Consider the following 18,847-nt stretch of genomic DNA (forward strand, 5'->3'; position numbering starts at 1 on the left):
CCAACAAATACACAAGATAATTTTAGCCTATATTGATTCTCTGTACAATTGGACTTTCATCTTTCTGACTAGACCATTGGAGACTCTTTGTCACACACTACACCGGTGTGCCCCAAGTCCACCTATTATTTTAGCAGGATTCCTACTGTTGCTAGCTTCACATTATCCATCTGAATTGGCAAGGAGTTCAACTAAGAAAGACAAATTCATACTTCATTAGTACCTCTATCTTGATAGGGTAAAGGTAAAGCTAAAAGTCTCATGAATAAAAAGTTAAACACAAGATAAACAATGTAAGCTTTTCATCTCCCGTGAAAAGTGCGAATAAAAGCATCCAAGACTTGTGCTTGCACATTTGAATAGGGACCATCCCATTGTTGATCAGCATCTTCTTGCATATCAAGCGAGACATTAGGCTGTTATATAAATCAAATTTAACTTATTGTTGAAAAAACAAAGAACAAAATATGAAAATAAGAAAAAAGAAAAAAAGGGCATAGTGTAGAACTTTATCAAAGTTGCTAAAATATGTTTATATACATGTCAAGTAATTTCATTTGATAAAAATAGGGGGAAAAATTACCAACTTTGAGGTGTGACTTTTAAGTTTTAAGTAAGCTGTGGGATACTTTGTTTTGGAAAAATGATTTGTTTGACAGGTCTCAAAAGCAGCCAAAAACCCAAATAAATCCACAACCCATGAAGAAACAAAAATAGCAGCAGCAACAAATCTTTCAACCAAAATAAGTTCTAAAATTTTGATTTTAAATTCAAACAATCATGTAACCTACTCGTAAAAAGCTCAAATCTATAACATAAATTCAACAGAAGAGGAACATAGAATTGTAAACTGGCAAGCAAGATGAAGAACAAAGCAGAAGTAGGAACAAAGAATTGAGAGCCCGTGGAGACTGAAAGAACAGAGTAGCAGATATACATGGAGGAGTATAGACTAACTGAGAAAATAAAGGAGGAGATATACATGGGGGAAGGGATAAAGCTGGTATTTCTTATTGTATTGGCGCTATTTTGATCTTTTGAAGAAAAAAAATAACGGTTAGCCCATCTGTGTTTCTGAAAAAGCAAAGTTTCGCAGTGTTTTGCAAACATGAAAATTCTGGATTTTGAAAATGCAAACATGCTGATTTTGTGGAGCCAAACGATTTGGCAAATCACATTTGGTCTAAAACGCATGTTAAAGATTTGTAAACAGCCTATTCAAACGGGCTCTGAGTCTTGAACGGGATCCAAAATCCAAATACAAGGATGTGGTGCTTTTTTGTTTTTGTTTTTGGACCATAGTTAACTTTGGTTACCATAGTTATTTGTTATTTGGTTAAGTTAAAAATATTTAATTGAGGTGGCACTTTGTAGACCTTAGATTCTTTTTAAGCAGACCCTAACCTTTAACTAGACACTCTCCATTTCAAATGGAAATGGAGAGGATCCGGATCCCCCTTGGATGGGGTGGTGAATAACTTAATTTTCAAGCTAGGACTGCTTAGAAAGTTAGCACAAGTGGAGTGGCTGAGTTATCTAAATTTTTTTGAGATTTTGGATAAAAATGGACCTAAAAAATCTATCTTCAAAAAATAATAATAATAAAAATAATAAAATAAACAAAAGACAAAAGATTCATTTTACGATTTTATAATCAGGCCATTTCCTTAGTGACTTTTATCAACGATTCAGACGTCCTCTCTTTAAAACTAAGATTTCATTATAATATTTAGTTACTGTCAATTTGATGCAGCCTTGAGGAAGGATCTGGGGTTGTCCTGCTGAGATGCGAGCTGCACTACAATGAATCAAAAAGAGCTAGAGGTGGTGGTCACTCTAACTACACAACTTCAAAGACGCAATGGAAAAGGGTAGTTCCAATGTCCCAGTCCCCATCCTTAATATTGTCAACTTGTCAAGTTAACCCTTTAGTAAAGGAAACTGAAGGAGCATTGTCTTTGCTTGACATTTGATGGAAAAGGCCACATTTGGCAAATATTTAGCTCTCAATAAATAAAAGACCGATCTCCTATGAGTATAACATCCATGCATAATTTAACAAGGGTCTCAAAAACATAATATCAACCTAAACTTACCATACATAATATTAAATTCAGGCTTAAAAGGTGTTTTCCCTGCATTTGACTTAAATTGAAAAATACTGCCAGCAACCTTCATGAACTTCGCTAAGAGCATTTTACCAAGTCTTCATTTCCTGCAAATAACAAAAATAATGTCAAAACCACCTAACAATAAAACTATGTCAAGGGCCTTTTTTGCCATTTTTGAGCTATTTGACCAGCTGGTCCACAGTACTAAATAATCAATTCTAATTATGACCAGATCATGATTCTGCCTTGGCCTAATCTTGCTGCATCAGCAAATGGAACCTACTCACTTGCACAATAATTGGTCATGATTTTTTTTTTTTTTTTTTTTTGTCCTTGCACCTTGCATGCAATTTGAATTTTATCTTTATTTGGCTTTTCAGCTATTTTCTTTTACCAACCTTCATACTCGGACAACCGCCAAGGCAACAAAGAAGCACAGTGCAATTTGAAGTTTTTCAACCCCTTGGGAGCTTTAGTTATAATTTCAAATCTAAGATTATCACTAAATGTCCATCACCAAGTTGTCTAGTAAGAACAATAGGTTTTATGGATCCCTAGTTCAGACTGCCATCTGTAGTGTTCAAAATTTATAAGCTTGCATTTTTCTAACCAGAAAAATAAATAAATAAATGCATTTGTTGGCCAGGCATGAAGTATTCAGACAAGAGAATAGATAAGATAATTATGTAGGTAAGACATGGATTAAACAATAGAATATAAGTATATGTAAGCCTATGTGGTGCTGTTTACTTTGTAAACATATTAAAAAGTGATATGTGAGATTCCTTGGTGATTTCAATTATTGGGAATTGAATTTTCTTCAAATCAGTGGGAAGCCCACTTGAAACATCTTTCCCCCTAAATCGGGGATTGTACAATGGAGTTGTCAATTATTTTTATTTTAAAAAATAGGAAAAAAAAAAACCTAAACATTGAATTGAAAATCTAGATTTCTTTGAATAATTGAAAATAATTACATTTGATAGAAATTACAAAGCTTTGAGTCCTAATTACATTCTAAATAAAGTAAGACTTTGAATCTCAGTTACAATCTATCAAAATGAAAATTATATTGAACAAAGCGTACTAATCTAAAACCCTAGGAATGTGTGTGTGTGTGTGTTTTTATTATTATTTATAAATAGGATTTGTTAAGCACTCATATTGCCCGATAAAAACTGGTCTTCTAGACTAGTAGTGGCCAATTACATACACGGAAAACATTCATGTCATAAATAGCAAACACCATTTGAAATTGAATTGGAAACTGGATTGAAACTGAAGATGTAATTGAACATGTGTAGGCATTTTCTAATTTCATGTCATGCATTGTTATTGGTTTAAATTATTAGACCTAGAATTAAATTTGAGACTTAAATAAATTTATATATCTGAATTGAAATAGGCTTTAAAAAAAATATTTAGTTTTGAAAAAGAACTTTGACTTTGAAAAAGGTTTTAAGTATGCAATAATTTTGAAAACATGTTTGATTTTGAACTATGTTTCATTCTTGATAATGAGCTTAAGATTTTTAGTTCTAAAAGAGATACTTGAATTCAAAATAGAAAATTGTATTAAAAACTAGCTAGTGTAGAAAATTATTTCGAACAAGGTGTAGAATTTTAATGCAAAAAATAGTGCAGAATATTAATGCTGTGCAAAATTTTAGTGCAGTAAAATAACGCAGACTCACAGTGCAGAGAATGAGTTTAGAACAGAAAGTTAATCTTTGAAACATAAATAATTTTGTAAAACAGATCAAGGTTCATTTAAAAAAAAAAAAAGGATCTATGAACTAAATTCTAATAAACAAATTAATCCTAGATCACAATATTTTGCTATTCAAGATCAGATCTCATAAAAATCAACATGCATATTCATAATAAAAATCCTATCTAGCATAATATCACAACATAAAGGATTTAAACTAGCATGTTAGAGAATTGGCATCAAGTGCGCCAAGTGCTAAATTTTTAGCATTTGGAATTTAGCACTGGCACACGAAACACCAAAAAACACACCTTTTTTGCAACATGTTACAGTACCAATCTACTAACTATGAACAAAACCAAATATTAACTTGAGAATTCAAATGGGAACAATATATACACACAGAAAAGTAAAGCTTTAACCAGAAAATGGGATTTCACTTTAAGGATTAAGGGAATGTGGGGATGTGAACTAACACTAGACTAAAGAAGACTAGGGTGTAAAAAACAATTATCTTAATGCCCAAAGAAAAGAACACTAAGAACTAGGAGGAATCAAGAGAAATTCTACTAAGAAGCTGAACTATGGAAGAATTGGTCTCAACATAGTCTTTAAAGCGTCTAAGAGGCTAGGGGGGAGTGTCCCTTGGATGGGGGTAGTGAATAACTTAATTTTCAAGCTAGGACTGCTTAGAAAGTTAGCACAAGCAGAGTGGCCGAGTTATCTCAAAAATTTTGAGATTTTGGGTAAAACTGGACATAAAAAATCCGTCTTAAAAAAAAAAAAAAAAAAAAAAAATAGAGCTAGAGGTGGTGGTCACTATCACTACACAACTTCAAAGACGCAATGGAAAATTGTAGTTCCAATGTCCCAGTCCCCATCCTTAATATTGTCAAGTTTACCCTTTAGTAAAGGAAACTAAAGGATCATTTTCTTTGCTTGACATTAGATGAAAAAGGCCACATTCGGCAACCTATGAGTAGAACATCCATGCATAATTTAACAAGAGTCTCAAAAACATAATATCAACCTAAACTTACCATACATAATGTTAAATTCAGACTTAAAATTTATTAGATTCCATCTGTAGTGTTCAAAACTTATTAGCTTGCATTTTCTAGCCAGAAAAATAAATAAATAAATAAATGCATTTGCTGGCCAAACACGAAGTATTCAGACAAGAGAATAGATCAGATAATCATGTAGGTAAGACTTGGATCAAACAATAGAATATAAGTATATGTAAGCCTATGTGGTGCTGTTTACTTTGTAAACATATTAAAAAGTGATATGTAAGATTCCTTGGTGATTTCAATTATTGGGAATTGAATTTTCTTCATATGTTGGAGTCTAATACTCCTACTGTGAGTGGGGACTGTTTTTGGTGGAAATTGAAGAAAAATGGGGGTTTTGATATTCATTCTTACTGTAACGTGCTAAGAGGGTCTTTCTGTGTCATCTTTCCATGAAAAAGTATTTGGAGGGTTAAGGTCCCCATGCAAGTTTCCTTTTATGTTTGGATGGCTGTGTGAGGGAAGATATTGGTTACAACCTGACGAGCAGAGGCTTTTAAATTGTGGCCAGGTATTGTATGTGCTGGCGAGATAGTGTATCATCTTTTGATTCACTGTGAGAGGGTGTATTAGTTGTGGTATTTTGTCTTTAGATCATTTGGAGTTTTTGGGTTTTGCCTAAAAGGGTGCTAGATCTTTTCTTTGGATGGATGTATTGGTTGGGGCATCTGACATTTGGAATTTTTATTTTGATAGTGTCTTAAGATTTTGAAGATATGGTCCTAGCGGGGCACATTTGACATTTAGAATTTGACACCGTTGTGTTTAATGTGGTATTTCGAAGGAGGGTAACAACTGCACGTTTGAATCAGCAATTAGGTTTGCTTGGAATCAACACCTGGCACTTCAAAAATTTCCAGAACAAAATTCCAACTATCAAAATCTACCTTAAATCTTTACTAAAGCCATTTTAAATAGGCTTCCAATGAGTACATCAATAAGGAAAGTAATTTAAAAAAATAATAATAATAAAAAAAACCACACAAAATCTTTAGTCGGATAAAGATTTACATTGGTGAAATTCCAAAATTCGAGATTTCAAATTAACAATATTCTTGGTGCATCATGGTGCCTGCACCACTGGAACATAAAAGTAGTAACAGAATATAAATCTGCAATAGCTAGTTATAGGGTTCTGAAGATGAAAACCAAAACATAAATAACAACTAAAGTGGCTTAGTGGCTCCAGTATAACATGAATTTGATCAAGAATAAGTTTTGAAAACTAGTAGTTTTTGAGGTTAAGCCTAAATTCATCAGAATCCAAAAACAAATAAGAGAAAGTATACAAGGTTTCAAATACATCCAAACTATGAGTCCAAGCACAATAAGTTCCCAAAGCATGATAACAACTCTTTTAAAAACAGGGTAGTTTTCAAGTAATCATTCAAATAACAGAGAAGATGCACACATGCTAAAAGGTTGAAGCTACAAATCTAGACAAGTCAAGCAGGAGCAATAGCACAATAGGTTAAAAGACGTGTATTATTAGAGAGTAGATCCTTTTCAAACATTCCTCTCCAACTAAGTTAACTCAGCATTGTACAAAAAAAGAAATTGCAAATGTAAAACATTATCATGCTTTTCCTAGCTAATGCATGACTTAGGAGCAGTTTCAAAGGTTTATTTGAGGGAGAATAGAAAGAGAAATTACCTTGCTTAGAGATAGAGATGGGCTTTACTCTAATAGATATGACCTCTACAAATCCAATTCCCCTCCACACTTTAGTTTGAAAGGTTTCCATAGTAGCAGTAGAAGCATCCTCAGCCTTGAAGGTAATATAATACATGAGGCCCTCAACGGGCTGCACATTTGCCTTAACCACCTCCTTGAACTTAAAGTTCTTCTTCTACAAGAAATTGTCCCAGACACAATAAAGCCAACAGCAATAACAATAATAATAAACGTAACTAATCAAGNCACCCTAACTTGCAAAAAAAAAAATGCGTATATACACTTGTCAAAAAATTATTGTATGTTAAACTAACCTATTGCGACCGCTCTATTAAAAATGTTAAGTAACCTAACTTGAGAATTACAAAAAGTTGGGTTCAACAAAAATAAAAATAATGCTACATTCACAAGATTTTTACAATCCTTTTACAACAAATTCAATGTGATAAACTGTTACTAATTCTATTTTGGGCCCAATAATGACATTATTTTTTTACTCACTAATAACAACTTTTTGCATAAGATTTATTTATTGTAAAAATATTGTGAATGTAGCATTACTCTAAAATTAATTCCCAAAAAAAAAAAAAAAATCCTTTATCCTTTTTATAAAATTAAAAAGAAAAGACTTAAATAACAACCATAAATGTTAGCCCAAATAACAACAAATATAAACTTAACAAAAATAAGACAAGACCAAATAACATCAAGTGATCAAATTATTCAACAAAAAGCCAATTATAAAACAAAAAGATAAAAATCCCTAAATATTCAAATTTGTAGCTTGTTCAACTTATTCAATAAAATAATTTCTCATTTTTCTCTAAAACATGATAAAAAGAAAAATATTGTAGTTGTTAATTCTCTTTGATGGTGACAACAATTATATTCTTTTTGACTTTGTAGTCACAATAATTTTGCTATTCTTATCAACTCAACTCAACAAATATTCAAATTATCACTTTATTAAATTTTACCCTCCTTAACAACTCATCTCCAGCCATTCTAAATTTTTACGCAGCCTGCCAATATTGTTCCCAACATGACCGAGTAGACTCCTATTCCAAACATCCAGCTTTGTACGACAATGTTTCCATACATTGAATAATTGGAAATTCAGAGTCAAGCAACAAATAATTATTAAGTGGACTTTTTAATTACTATCTGTATTCGTGGTTAAAAACATTATTATAGGTCGGCTAGTGGGCTTTCAACCAAAGTGGACTTGGGCTTGTGGCTCGCAATTAAAGCCATACGGCCCATACTCTGCAACAAATGGGTTGGGTTTGAACTTTGAACCGAAGCCGCAAAGGGTAAAAATGTAAAGTAGATAGAAATAAGAATAGGGCTAAAAGAAACAACACGTGAGTGTGAGATCATCTATTTATTCATTTTCATAAAAAATAAAAATTTCTGATCTCATCCGAAGTGGCTATGGCGGCTGTTAGTGCTGATGTCTTTGTCCCGAGGCTGGAAGAAAAGCACGAGGAACCACCAGAGAAGAAGCAGAATAAGGCAGATGAAGAAAGACAAGAAGAGGAGACTTTTTTTTTTTTTTTGGGAATTAATTTTAGAGTAATGCTACATTCACAATATTTTTACAATAAATAAATCTTATGCAAAAAGTTGTTATTAGTGAGTAAAAAAATAATGTCATTATTGGGCCCAAAATAGAATTAGTAACAGTTTATCACATTGAATTTGTTGTAAAAGGATTGTAAAAATCTTGTGAATGTAGCATTATTTTTATTTTTGTTGAACCCAACTTTTTGTAATTCTCAAGTTAGGTTACTTAACATTTTTAATAGAGCGGTCGCAATAGGTTAGTTTAACATACAATAATTTTTTGACAAGTGTATATACGCATTTTTTTTTTTGCAAGTTAGGGTGGTCTTATGACTACCATGGCTTGCATGTGGAGCTGCCAGTGTGGGTACACCCTACATTTGTGTGCTCAAAGGACTGTTATTTTATTCTCTTAATTTTTTCATTTTTCCTTTTGTAGGTTTTTTAAAGTTGGGTTATTTCAAATTAATTAATATGTTCGCTTAGACATTTATGTTGCTATTTGAAAGGGAAAAAAGGAATAGAAAAGGTTCATAAAGATTATCATTTTTAATTGAATATGGATAAAAACAAAAGTGGTGTTTTTTAATTGGAATGAAGAAAAATCTCCTAAATGAAAATGGTGAAGGTGTGTTACCTAAATAGTTGGGACGATTAATAAGTGGCATAGTTGTCAATAACATTCGATACACAATACATAGTTGTCAATAACATTCGATACACGATACATATCGAGTGAAAAAAAAATATTGTATCTTAAATATATATTGAACATGTTTATAAATCACACGATACATAGATGTATATCATATTAATCATACCGTAAATTATATGTGTTGTACTATACAAGCAAAAAGGTATCCTGAGTAAAAATTCAGCCATATGATAATCAAAGTAAACTTTCCCATATCTCGTGAAAAGTTTGAGTCACAACATCTAAGACATTCACATGCGCATTCAAAAAGAGACCCATCGTTGTCTCTCCCCCATTGCATCCCAAGATTTAATATCTTTTTTATTTTTTATTTTTACCTCAAATTTCATGAACATTGCTAATCACTCAAGCAAACACAAGGAAAAAAATATATTAATATCATGAAGTAATTAAAAACGTACCTAAAGAGGAAGAAATCTACCATCGTCTAGGGATGGACAGTTACAAGGAACATTAAACAAGTTTCCCATAAATGACACGAATAAGCAGTTAACATGCCAGACAAGCAAAGGCGTAACCAACGAACTAACGGGTAGAAGATCATTGAAATCTCTAACATCCCGCCATTTATTGCCAATGGATCCAAAGTCATAAAGAAGGGCATTTAATCCCATAAATTGGGAAAATGACCTATAAAAAAGACACAAAGAACAGACAAAGGTATTAAGGTACCCAACAAATACACAAGAGAATTTTAGCCTATATTGATTCTCTGTACAATTGGACTTTCATCTTTCTGACTAGACCATTGGAGACTCTTTGTAACACACTACACCGATGTGCCCCAAGTCCACCTATTCTTTTAGCAGGATTCCTACTGTTGCTAGCTTCACATTATCCATCTGAATTGGCAAGGAGTTCAACTAAGAAAGACAAATTCATACTTCATTAGTACCTCTATCTTGATAGGGTAAAGGTAAAGCTAAAAGTCTCATGAATAAAAAGTTAAACACAAGATAAACAATGTAAGCTTTTCATCTCCCGTGAAAAGTGCGAATAAAAGCATCCAAGACTTGTGCTTGCACATTTGAATAGGGACCATCCCATTGTTGATCAGCATCTTCTTGCATATCATGCGAGACATTAGGCTGTTATATAAATCAAATTTAACTTATTGTTGAAAAAACAAAGAACAAAATATGAAAATAAGAAAAAAGAAAAAATGGCATAGTGTAGAACTTTATCAAAGTTGCTAAAATATGCTTATATACATGTCAAGTAATTTCTTTTGATAAAAATAGGGGAAAAATTACCAACTTTGAGGTGTGACTTTTAAGTTTTAAGTAAGCAGTGGGATACTTTGTTTTGGAAAAATGATTTGTTTGTCTGGTGTGTTTATATATTTTATCTCCTTAGCAAATTATTTGTCTAGAGTTATATATTGTACTATTTACTAACGGGAATGGATATTTTAATTTATCTCAATTTTTATGGTGTTCAATCTTGATGATAACTCTATTTCAATATTGTTGATGCCAATTTTTGTGATGATGATGTTGATTATAGAAATGATAAGGATTATACAAATATGCAATACCTTAAAATCAATTAGTTACACTATAACTTAATGGTATTGTAAATTTGTAGAATAATTGACTACATTGTTTTTGAATGTTTATTGCAAATTTTAGAATATGCTCTTAGATTAGGGTTTATCACACATCACACACATATTTACCATGTCTTTTTTATTTCAATTATTTTGATCTGTCTTTGCATGCTTAGTGATGATGCACAAAAATCATTAGTGAGCTGATTGTCCACGAGTGCTCCAATGGGGTACTTGAGGAACAAGAAAACCAAGAACTCACAGAAAGCACTGGTGGGGAGCGAGCCAAAGACCCTCTAAAGGTTAAGTCAATGAAGAAAAGATCACCAAGAACTCAATAGTGTGAGAGCTAGGGATTTTCTACATACCTTAGGTATGAGGAGGCTTGGTGTTTTTTGGCGGAGGAAAAAACAAGATCCCATGAACATAGGATTTTTCCTTGTGTGGAAGATATGGAGTTAATGCTTAGAGATCCTAGGGCCTTTCTTCCTATATTGGGAAGACATAAACATGTGAATAGGGTCTTTGAGCATAGCGTGCAAGTTATTTCCATGTAGGGATTTGTGAGTGGTGAGCACACAAGGGCTTGTCAAGTTTTCAAAATTTGAATCCAGATTTTTCTTGGAGAGGGAATTCCGGGATTGTTAAGGATAGTGATGGGGAGGTTGTCACGTCAGTCATTAAGGGTGCTGCATGTAGCAGTGGTAATATTTCGCTGACCTTGGATATTTCATTGCGTGTGGAACATGGGATTGATGGGCAGTGGCAGGTGACTTCTTCCAAGATTATTGAGGTGGGCCCAGTTGCTGCGAAGCCCAGTGGTTATAATAAGCCACACAGTTTTAAAAACGTGTTAATGAAAGGTAGTGGGCCAAAGGCCCATGCTGCTTGGAAACCCAAAGCCCAAGTTCGGCTTCATAATGCTTTGTCTGGTAAGCCTAAATCAATAAGTGTTAGCTCTAAACCCAACTCCTTTTTATCCGGTGAAACTAAGTCAAAAGTGGCAATGTTTACGCTGTCCTCTCCTGCTTGCAACTCCGACGTACAGTTGTGTGAGTCTTCACCTCAGCCTAGCGTATCGGATTGCCATATTTCGGGGATCGGGTCTTCGATTTCGGTTTGTGCAAACTCTACTTTTGCATGTGAATCTCCCCTTTCGGTACCTCTCCAAGTGGATCCAGTCTTGGGGTCTTCGGCAGCTCCCTCTAATTTTGGGCTGCCGCAGACACTACCAAGCAAGCCGCCATTACCAACGAGTGACAAGGTTTGATTGGGGTCAAAGGAGGGGATTCTTGAGACTGATTTGGCAAGGTCTTCTCAACAAGCAGTGGGATCGGAGAAGCCAGACCAGATTTTCTCCAAAGCTCCACAGGATTTTGGTCCTACATTCAGTGATTTTGTCGGTGACTTAAGCAGAACATGGGGTAATTCCAATGATTGGATGATTGAATTTCGGGATGGCAGGAAAATAGTTATCCCGATCTTAGCTTTTCATTCTCCTAATTCCGTGTCTGACCAGATTGTTTTGGAGGGTTTAGTTAATTCAGGTATGGATTCTCTTGTTAAAGAGGGGCAAATTAGTAGTTGGGTTTCTGAGTATGATGGTGTGGTGGGTTCTGTTGCCTCTGAGTTTGGGTCAGAGGGTGAGACTTGGGACTCTGAGATGGGTTTGTTGAATTGGGAACACTTAGGTGAACCACTTGATGTGGCACCTCTGGCAATGGATAACTCTGAGGTTATGGAGACCTCTACGGTAAAAAAGAGAGGGTGTTCAGTGGATGTCAACAACTCTAAGTTGTTTCTTTGGGTAACTAATAGAATTAAAGCTTTCTAGATATCTATTGGGACCTTGTTGGAAGGGTTCAAAGAACAAGTTACAGGTTTGCTCTTAGCTCTAGAAGAGCAAAGAAAAAAGAGGATGTTGGATGTAACCTCTCAAAGGAAGATGGTTAAGGCTGGGCATAAACGGCATCGTGAATTAAAGAACTTATTGAGTTATTGGGGTAAGGATAATGAGTCTGTAAGGAGTAGGAGTGCAGTTAGGGATTGGGCTGTTGTAATGCATCAATGAATTTAAGAATTGTTTCTTGGAATGTGAGAGGGTTGAATGAGCAGGAGAAGCAGCTTCGGGTTAGCAATTTGACCTGTAAGTGGAAAGCAGATATTGTTTGTCTGCAAGAAACTAAGATGGAGTTTATTAACAGGGGTGTCATTTGTAGTTTGTGGGGCGGTCAACATGTGGATTGGCTATATTTAGGCTCTGTAGGTGCTTCAAGTGGGGTGTTATTGATGTGGGACAATAGGGTTGTGGAAAAGGTGGAGGAAGCAGTGGGTCGCTTCTCAGTCTCTTGTAAATTCAAAAATGTGGTGGATCAGTTTGTTTGGGCTTTCTCTGGTGTTTATGGGCCCAATTGTGATAGTGACAGATGTCTCTTATGGGAGGAGTTATCTGGTGTTTGTAGTTGGTGGGATGTGCCCTGGTGTGTGGGAGGTGATTTCAATGTGGTGCGATTTCCTTCTAAACGTTCTGGTTCCGCAAATTTTACTTTAGCTATACATAGGTTTTCGGCTTTTATTTCTGAGCTTAGCCTTATTGATCTGCCTCTAGTTGGGGGGATCTTCACTTGGTCTAATTCTAGAGAGGTGGTTTCAAGTTCTAGATTGGACAGATTCCTTCTGTCAGCTGACTGGGAGGAGAAATTTCCTTCTGTTTGTCAGCGTCGTCTTTCTAGATTGTTTTCTGACCATTTTCCTATTCTTCTGGAGGGTGGGAATCTTCTTGGAGGTAAGAAACCTTTTAGGTTCGAGAACATGTGGCTAAAGGATAAGGGCTTTTTGGATATGGTGTGTTCTTGGTGGGAGTCCTATCGTTTCCAAGGTTCTCCTAGTTTTATTTTGGCTAACAAACTGAAGATGTTGAAATTGGATTTGAAAAGATGGAATGTGGAGGAGTTTGGTAATATAGGTCTTAGGGTGCGGAATCTGTGGAAGGATCTTAATGTGTTGGAAGTTATCGAGGAAGTTCGTGTTCTTTCAGCGGAGGAGAGTTTGGAAAAGGATCGAATTCAGGGAGAGTTAGAAAAAACAACCTTGTTGGAAGAAATCAGCTGGAGGCAGAAGTCTAGGGCTCTCTTCCTTAAAGAGGGAGATAGGAACACAAAATTTTTTCACCGTATTGCAGATTCTCATAGAAGAAGTAATACCATCGATAGGCTTATGGTGGATGGAGAGTTATCCATGGATCAGGGGATCATAGAGGGATGCATCTCTCAGTTTTATAGACAGTTATACTCGGAGAATGTGGTTCATAGACCCCTTTTGGATGAGGTTGTTTTTTCTAGCATATCTGAGGAAGATGCCAATTGGCTGGACAGACCCTTCGAAGATAAAGCGCCAGGTCCGGATGGTTTTTCAATGGCTTTTATTCAATCTTGTTGGAGCTTGTTGAAAATTGATATTATGAATATGTTTCATAATTTTCATGCTCACGCGGTGTTTGAAAAAAGTCTCAATGCTACTTTCCTTGCTCTCATTCCTAAGAAAAATGATGCTGTGGATGTCAACGACTTTCGGCCTATTAGTTTGGTGGGAGGGTTGTATAAGATTTTTGCTAAGGTGTTAGCCAATCGAATGCGAAGGGTGGTTCACAGTATTATCTCTGATTCCCAAAATGCCTTTCTGAAAGGTCGTCAAATTTTGGATTCTATCCTAATTGCTTCTAAGTGTTTAGACAGTAGACTGAAGGCAGGGGTTCCGGGGGTGTTGTGCAAACTAGATATTGAGAAAGCTTATGATCATGTGAATTGGGAGTTTCTCCTGTTTTTGTTACAGCAGTGTGGTTTTTCCGACAAGTGGAGAAGTTGGATCAGGTGTTGTATATCTACTGTTAAATTTTCCATCTTGATCAATGGTTGTCCTTCTGACTTTTTTGGGAGTTCTAGAGGTCTGAGGCAAGGTGACCTGTTATCCCCTTTTCTCTTTGATATTATCATGGAGGCTTTGAGCCGTATGTTGGATGCTACTATTGTGACTGGTCAGTTTTCGGGCTTCTCTGTGGGGAGGGCATCTGGTTCCTTGTTGACGGTGTCCCATTTGTTGTTTGCAGACGACACTTTTGTGTATGGTGGTGCTGACAACAATCATATAACAGTTCTGCGTGGAATTCTCTCTAGATTTGAGGAGGTGTCAGGGCTAAAAATTAATTTAGATAAGTCTGAATTGGTCCCAGTTGGGGATGTGCCTAATATGATTGAGCTAGTGGAGATTTTGGGCTCTAGAGAGTCTACTCTTCTGCTGAAATATCTTGGTCTTTCGTTGGGTGCCTCTTTTAAAGGCAAGACGGTTTGGAATCCTATTTTGGAGAAGATGGAGAGAAGGCTAGCTGGATGGAAGAGATTGTATTTATCTAAGGGGGGGTAAGGTCACCCTCATTAAGAGTACTCTCTCTAGCCTGCCTACGTATTTGCTTTCCCTTTTCCCTATTCCAGTTAAGGTGGCCAAGCGGATGGAGGATTTACAAAGAGACTTTCTTTGGAATGGTATCGGTGATGATCGTAAGCTTCATTTAGTAAGTTGGTCGAAGGTTTGTAGGCCAGTGAAGTATGGAGGGCTTGGCATTCGGTGCTTGAGAAGGTTTAATTCTGCCCTTTTAGTCAAATGGTTGTGGCGCTATGGTGTGGAGAATGATGCCCTTTGGAGAAGGGTCATTGGGGCGAAGTATGGGAATGAGTGGGGTGGTTGGTGTTCAAAATCCGTGTTTGGAGTATATGGTGTTTGTTTGTGGAAGTCCATCAGAAGAGGCTGGCTAAATTTTTCTAAGTTCCTTCGATATGATGTGGGTGATGGTTCTCGTGTGAAGTTTTGGAATGATGTGTGGTGTAGGGATCGTCCTCTTAAGGAGGCATTTCCAGATTTATATAATATCAGTAGGACAAGGGATGCTTCAGTCTCTGAGGTTATGTGCTTTGCTAATGGGAGAATTTTTTGGGACCTTCAGTTTCACCGCCTAGTGAATGATCAAGAGTCACAATCTTTGGATTCGTGTATGGTTCTAATTTACTCCACTAAGGTGCGAGGTGTTGGTTCTGACAAGCTTTGTTGGAAGCCGGCCAACAGTAGGGGTTACGTGGTGAGCAAGTATTATCATTCCCTATCCCCCTCTACCGCCAGTCCCTTCCAGTGGAAAATGATGTGGCAATTGAAGGTTCCCCCCCGGGTAGCTTTTTTCTCTTGGACTGCGGCCTTAGGCAAGATTCTAACTATAGATAATCTTCGAAAAAGGCATTTTGTTGTCCTTGAGTGGTGTTTTATGTGCAAAAGGTGTGGGGAATCTGTTGATCATCTCCTCCTTCACTGTCTTGCGGCCTATGAGATATGGATTACGGTCTTTTGCTTGTTCAGGATTTGTTGGGTGATGCCTCAAAGGGTTGTGGATTTGTTGGATTGTTGGTCATGTAACTTCAGGCGTCATCGTAATATAGTTATTTGGAGGATGGTGCCGCACTGTTTGATGTGGTGTATCTAGCGGGAACAGAATGCCAGAAGCTTTGAGGGTCACGAACGGTCCATTCTTGAGTTTAAGTCTTTTTTCTTTTTTACTCTTCTCGAATGGTGTTTAGTTATACCATCTTTTTCTTGTTTTTCTCTTCCTGTTTTGTTTGATCATTGTAATTTGGTTTCCTGATGTTTTTGCCTGTCTAGTACATTTCCTATGTACGGGGCTGTGTTCTTTTTTAATATATATCTTCTGTTATTTATCAAAAAAAAAAAAAAAATTTATACAAGGTTTCAAATACATCCTAACTATAAGTCCAAGCACAATAAGTTTCCAAAGCATGATAACAACTCTTTTAAAAACAGGGTAGTTTTCAAGTAATCGTTCAAATAACAATGGAGATGCACACATGCTAAAAGGTTGAAGCTACAAATCTAGACAAGTCAAGCAGGAGCAATAGCACAATAGGTTAAAAGACGTGTATTATTAGAGAGTAGATCTTTTTCAAACATTCCTCTCCAACTAAGTTAATTCAGCATTGTAACCTCATGAATGCATCAAGCAAATTAATAAAAAAAAGAAATTGCAAATGTAAAACATTATCGTGCTTTTTCTAGCTAATGCATGACTTAGGAGCAGTTTCAAAGGCTTATATGATGGAGCATAGAAAAAGAAATTACCTTGCTTGGAGATAGAGATGGGCTTTACCCTAATAGATGTGACCTCTACAAATCCAATTCCCCTCCATACTTTAGCTTGAAAGGTTTCAATAGTGGCAGTAGAAGCATCCTCAGCCTTGAAGGTAATATAATACATGACGCCGGCAATGCACTGCACATTTGCCTTAACCACCTCCTTGAACTTAAAGTTCTTCCTCTACAAGAAATTGTCCCAGACATAATAAAGCCAACAGCAATAACAATAATAATAAAGGTAACTAATCAAGGGGTTTGATTATGAAAAGACCTCATCAGTGTTATACTTGTGGATTGCTTCCATAGAATATTCACCAAGTTTTTTCTTATGAGCATCATTAATGACCCCCCCGAATCCCATCGGCTCAATTCTACCGCATGCGAAAGAGTGGCGAAAGTCGCCAACATCAAAGCCCTGTGAATCAGAAACACAAAGACAAATGAGACAAGAGTCATGGGAGCATCAACTGCACAAACTCACATTAACCTGTTAATGATACAAAACATATTCTGCACGGGTCATCTCAGGGAGCTCACCAGGAAAACAATCGTCATCGTCATCGTCATCGTCATCGTCCAAAGGTAAGCCAACTTTCTCGTGCTTTTCTTCCAGCCTCGGGACAAAGACATCAGCACTAACAGCCGCCATAGCCATTTCAGATGAGATCAGAAATTTTTATTTTTTATGATGATGAATAAATAGATGATCTCACACTCACGTGTTGTTTCTTTTAGCCCTATTCTCAGTTTTATTTACTTTACACTTTTACCCTTTGCGGCTTCGGTTCAAAGTTCAAATTCAACCCATTTGTTGCAGATGGTATGTGATGAGTGTGAACTCGTCAGTACAGTTCGTCGGACGGAGATGATTCTTCACACCTTTGGAAATGAACACCGGTGTGGTGCTTGCCACAAAGCCTCCGATGCCAAAGTTAGTAAAAGAAGCTTTCTAGGAAATGAACAATGTAATTGGAAAGAATTAGAAAAATCTCTTAGTGCTATTTTCTGTGTGTATGTACTTGTTCTTTGGCAAGGTGGGAGACTTATATATGTTCTTATGGCTTCTAGCCGTTGGTGTAGTTATGGAGGTCTTTATGCTCCTTTTGGTAACGTCTGGGGCTGTTTAATGTGCCATCACTATCCTTCAACGGATTGTACAGTTGTTTTTGTAACCGTTTTGGGTTTGATTCCCTGCATTGAATGGTCTTGGATATATTCGTCAGTAAAGCATATGATCGTCTATCTTGGCCAGAGTTTGTACTCGTCCGTGTTAATGGTAGCGTTCGTGTGTACTTGAACTTCGTCAATCCCGTCAGTTGCCCCCCGATTCTATGTTCGTCATTGAAATGACAATCATAGAATGTGAGGAGTTTTACAGTTTACGAGTGTCGTTTGGGATTTCGATCCGTAGTAAATGCAAAGCGGCGGCGTTTCGTAAATCGTGGCACACGTGGCACGTGCTGGTGGGTGGAGTTAATGCTTTGGTTTGGTGGGACTATTGGGCTTCCCGCTGGTTTTTCAGTTTTCCAAAGCCTCAGTTTAAAACCTCCTTTGGTTCACTTTTTTCAAAAATTCTTCAATCATTTGCTTTGAGCATTCTTTCCGGCGACCTCTCTCTGCAATTTTTTTTTTCTACAACAGGCGTGGTGGTGCTTCTTCTTCTGGTGGTGCTTCTTCTTTTCACCATTTCCTCAAGGTACGCTTATTTTCCAGTGCTATGCTTCTCTGCTCTATTATGGCTTTGGCTCTGATCTTCCCTTTTTTCTTCTTTTTTTTTTTTTTTTTTTTTTATTCTATGGGGATTTAGTCTGCTACTGTGTTTAGGGCTGTCCAGACCCGACCGGAGCCCGAAAACCCGGCCAACCCGCCCGCCGGAGACCCGATTCCGGCCCGAACCGAAGGTCCAGTCGGTCGGCGGCGGGTTTCCGTTCTTTAGAACCGACACCGGCGGGTCGAGTGGCGGGTTTGCTTCTCCAAAACCCGAGCAACCCGAACCCGACCGGAGATGTATAAAAAATCCGGCCAAACCTGCAAAATCAAGCCAAATCCGAGGAGATCTCGACAAAATCCGAGGAGATCTCTACCAGATCCGGCTAGATCTAGTGGGATTTATCCAGATCCGGCAAATTCCAGCAATTTTTAGTGAAAAATTTCAGATTCCGACGAAAAAAATGCAGATACCGGCGAGATTTTCCAGATTCCGGCATAATTTTCTAGATTCCGGCGATATTTTTCAGATTCCGGCGACCTTTTTTTTT

The 18,847-nt window shown here is 36.6% G+C and overlaps 1 protein-coding gene across 1 annotated transcript in view; it reads right to left on the minus strand.

Moving 5' to 3' along the window:
- Positions 1–1,872: 1,872 nt before the first annotated feature.
- The window catches only part of LOC111986078 (uncharacterized), a 46,481-nt gene continuing 29,506 nt past the window's right edge, over positions 1,873–18,847 (minus strand). The window contains exons 2-4 of the mRNA XM_065780428.1: positions 16,861–17,004; positions 6,550–6,745; positions 1,873–2,215 (exon numbers count right to left, since the gene is read on the minus strand). Of these exons, the coding sequence (XP_065636500.1) occupies positions 2,187–2,215; positions 6,550–6,745; positions 16,861–17,004 (369 nt within the window). The 3' untranslated portion in view covers positions 1,873–2,186. The remainder of the gene's footprint in view (positions 2,216–6,549; positions 6,746–16,860; positions 17,005–18,847) is intronic.

Source organism: Quercus suber, unplaced genomic scaffold (genome assembly GCF_002906115.3).
Source record: "Quercus suber isolate HL8 unplaced genomic scaffold, Cork oak 2.0 scaffold_235, whole genome shotgun sequence".
Taxonomy (NCBI): domain Eukaryota; kingdom Viridiplantae; phylum Streptophyta; class Magnoliopsida; order Fagales; family Fagaceae; genus Quercus; species Quercus suber.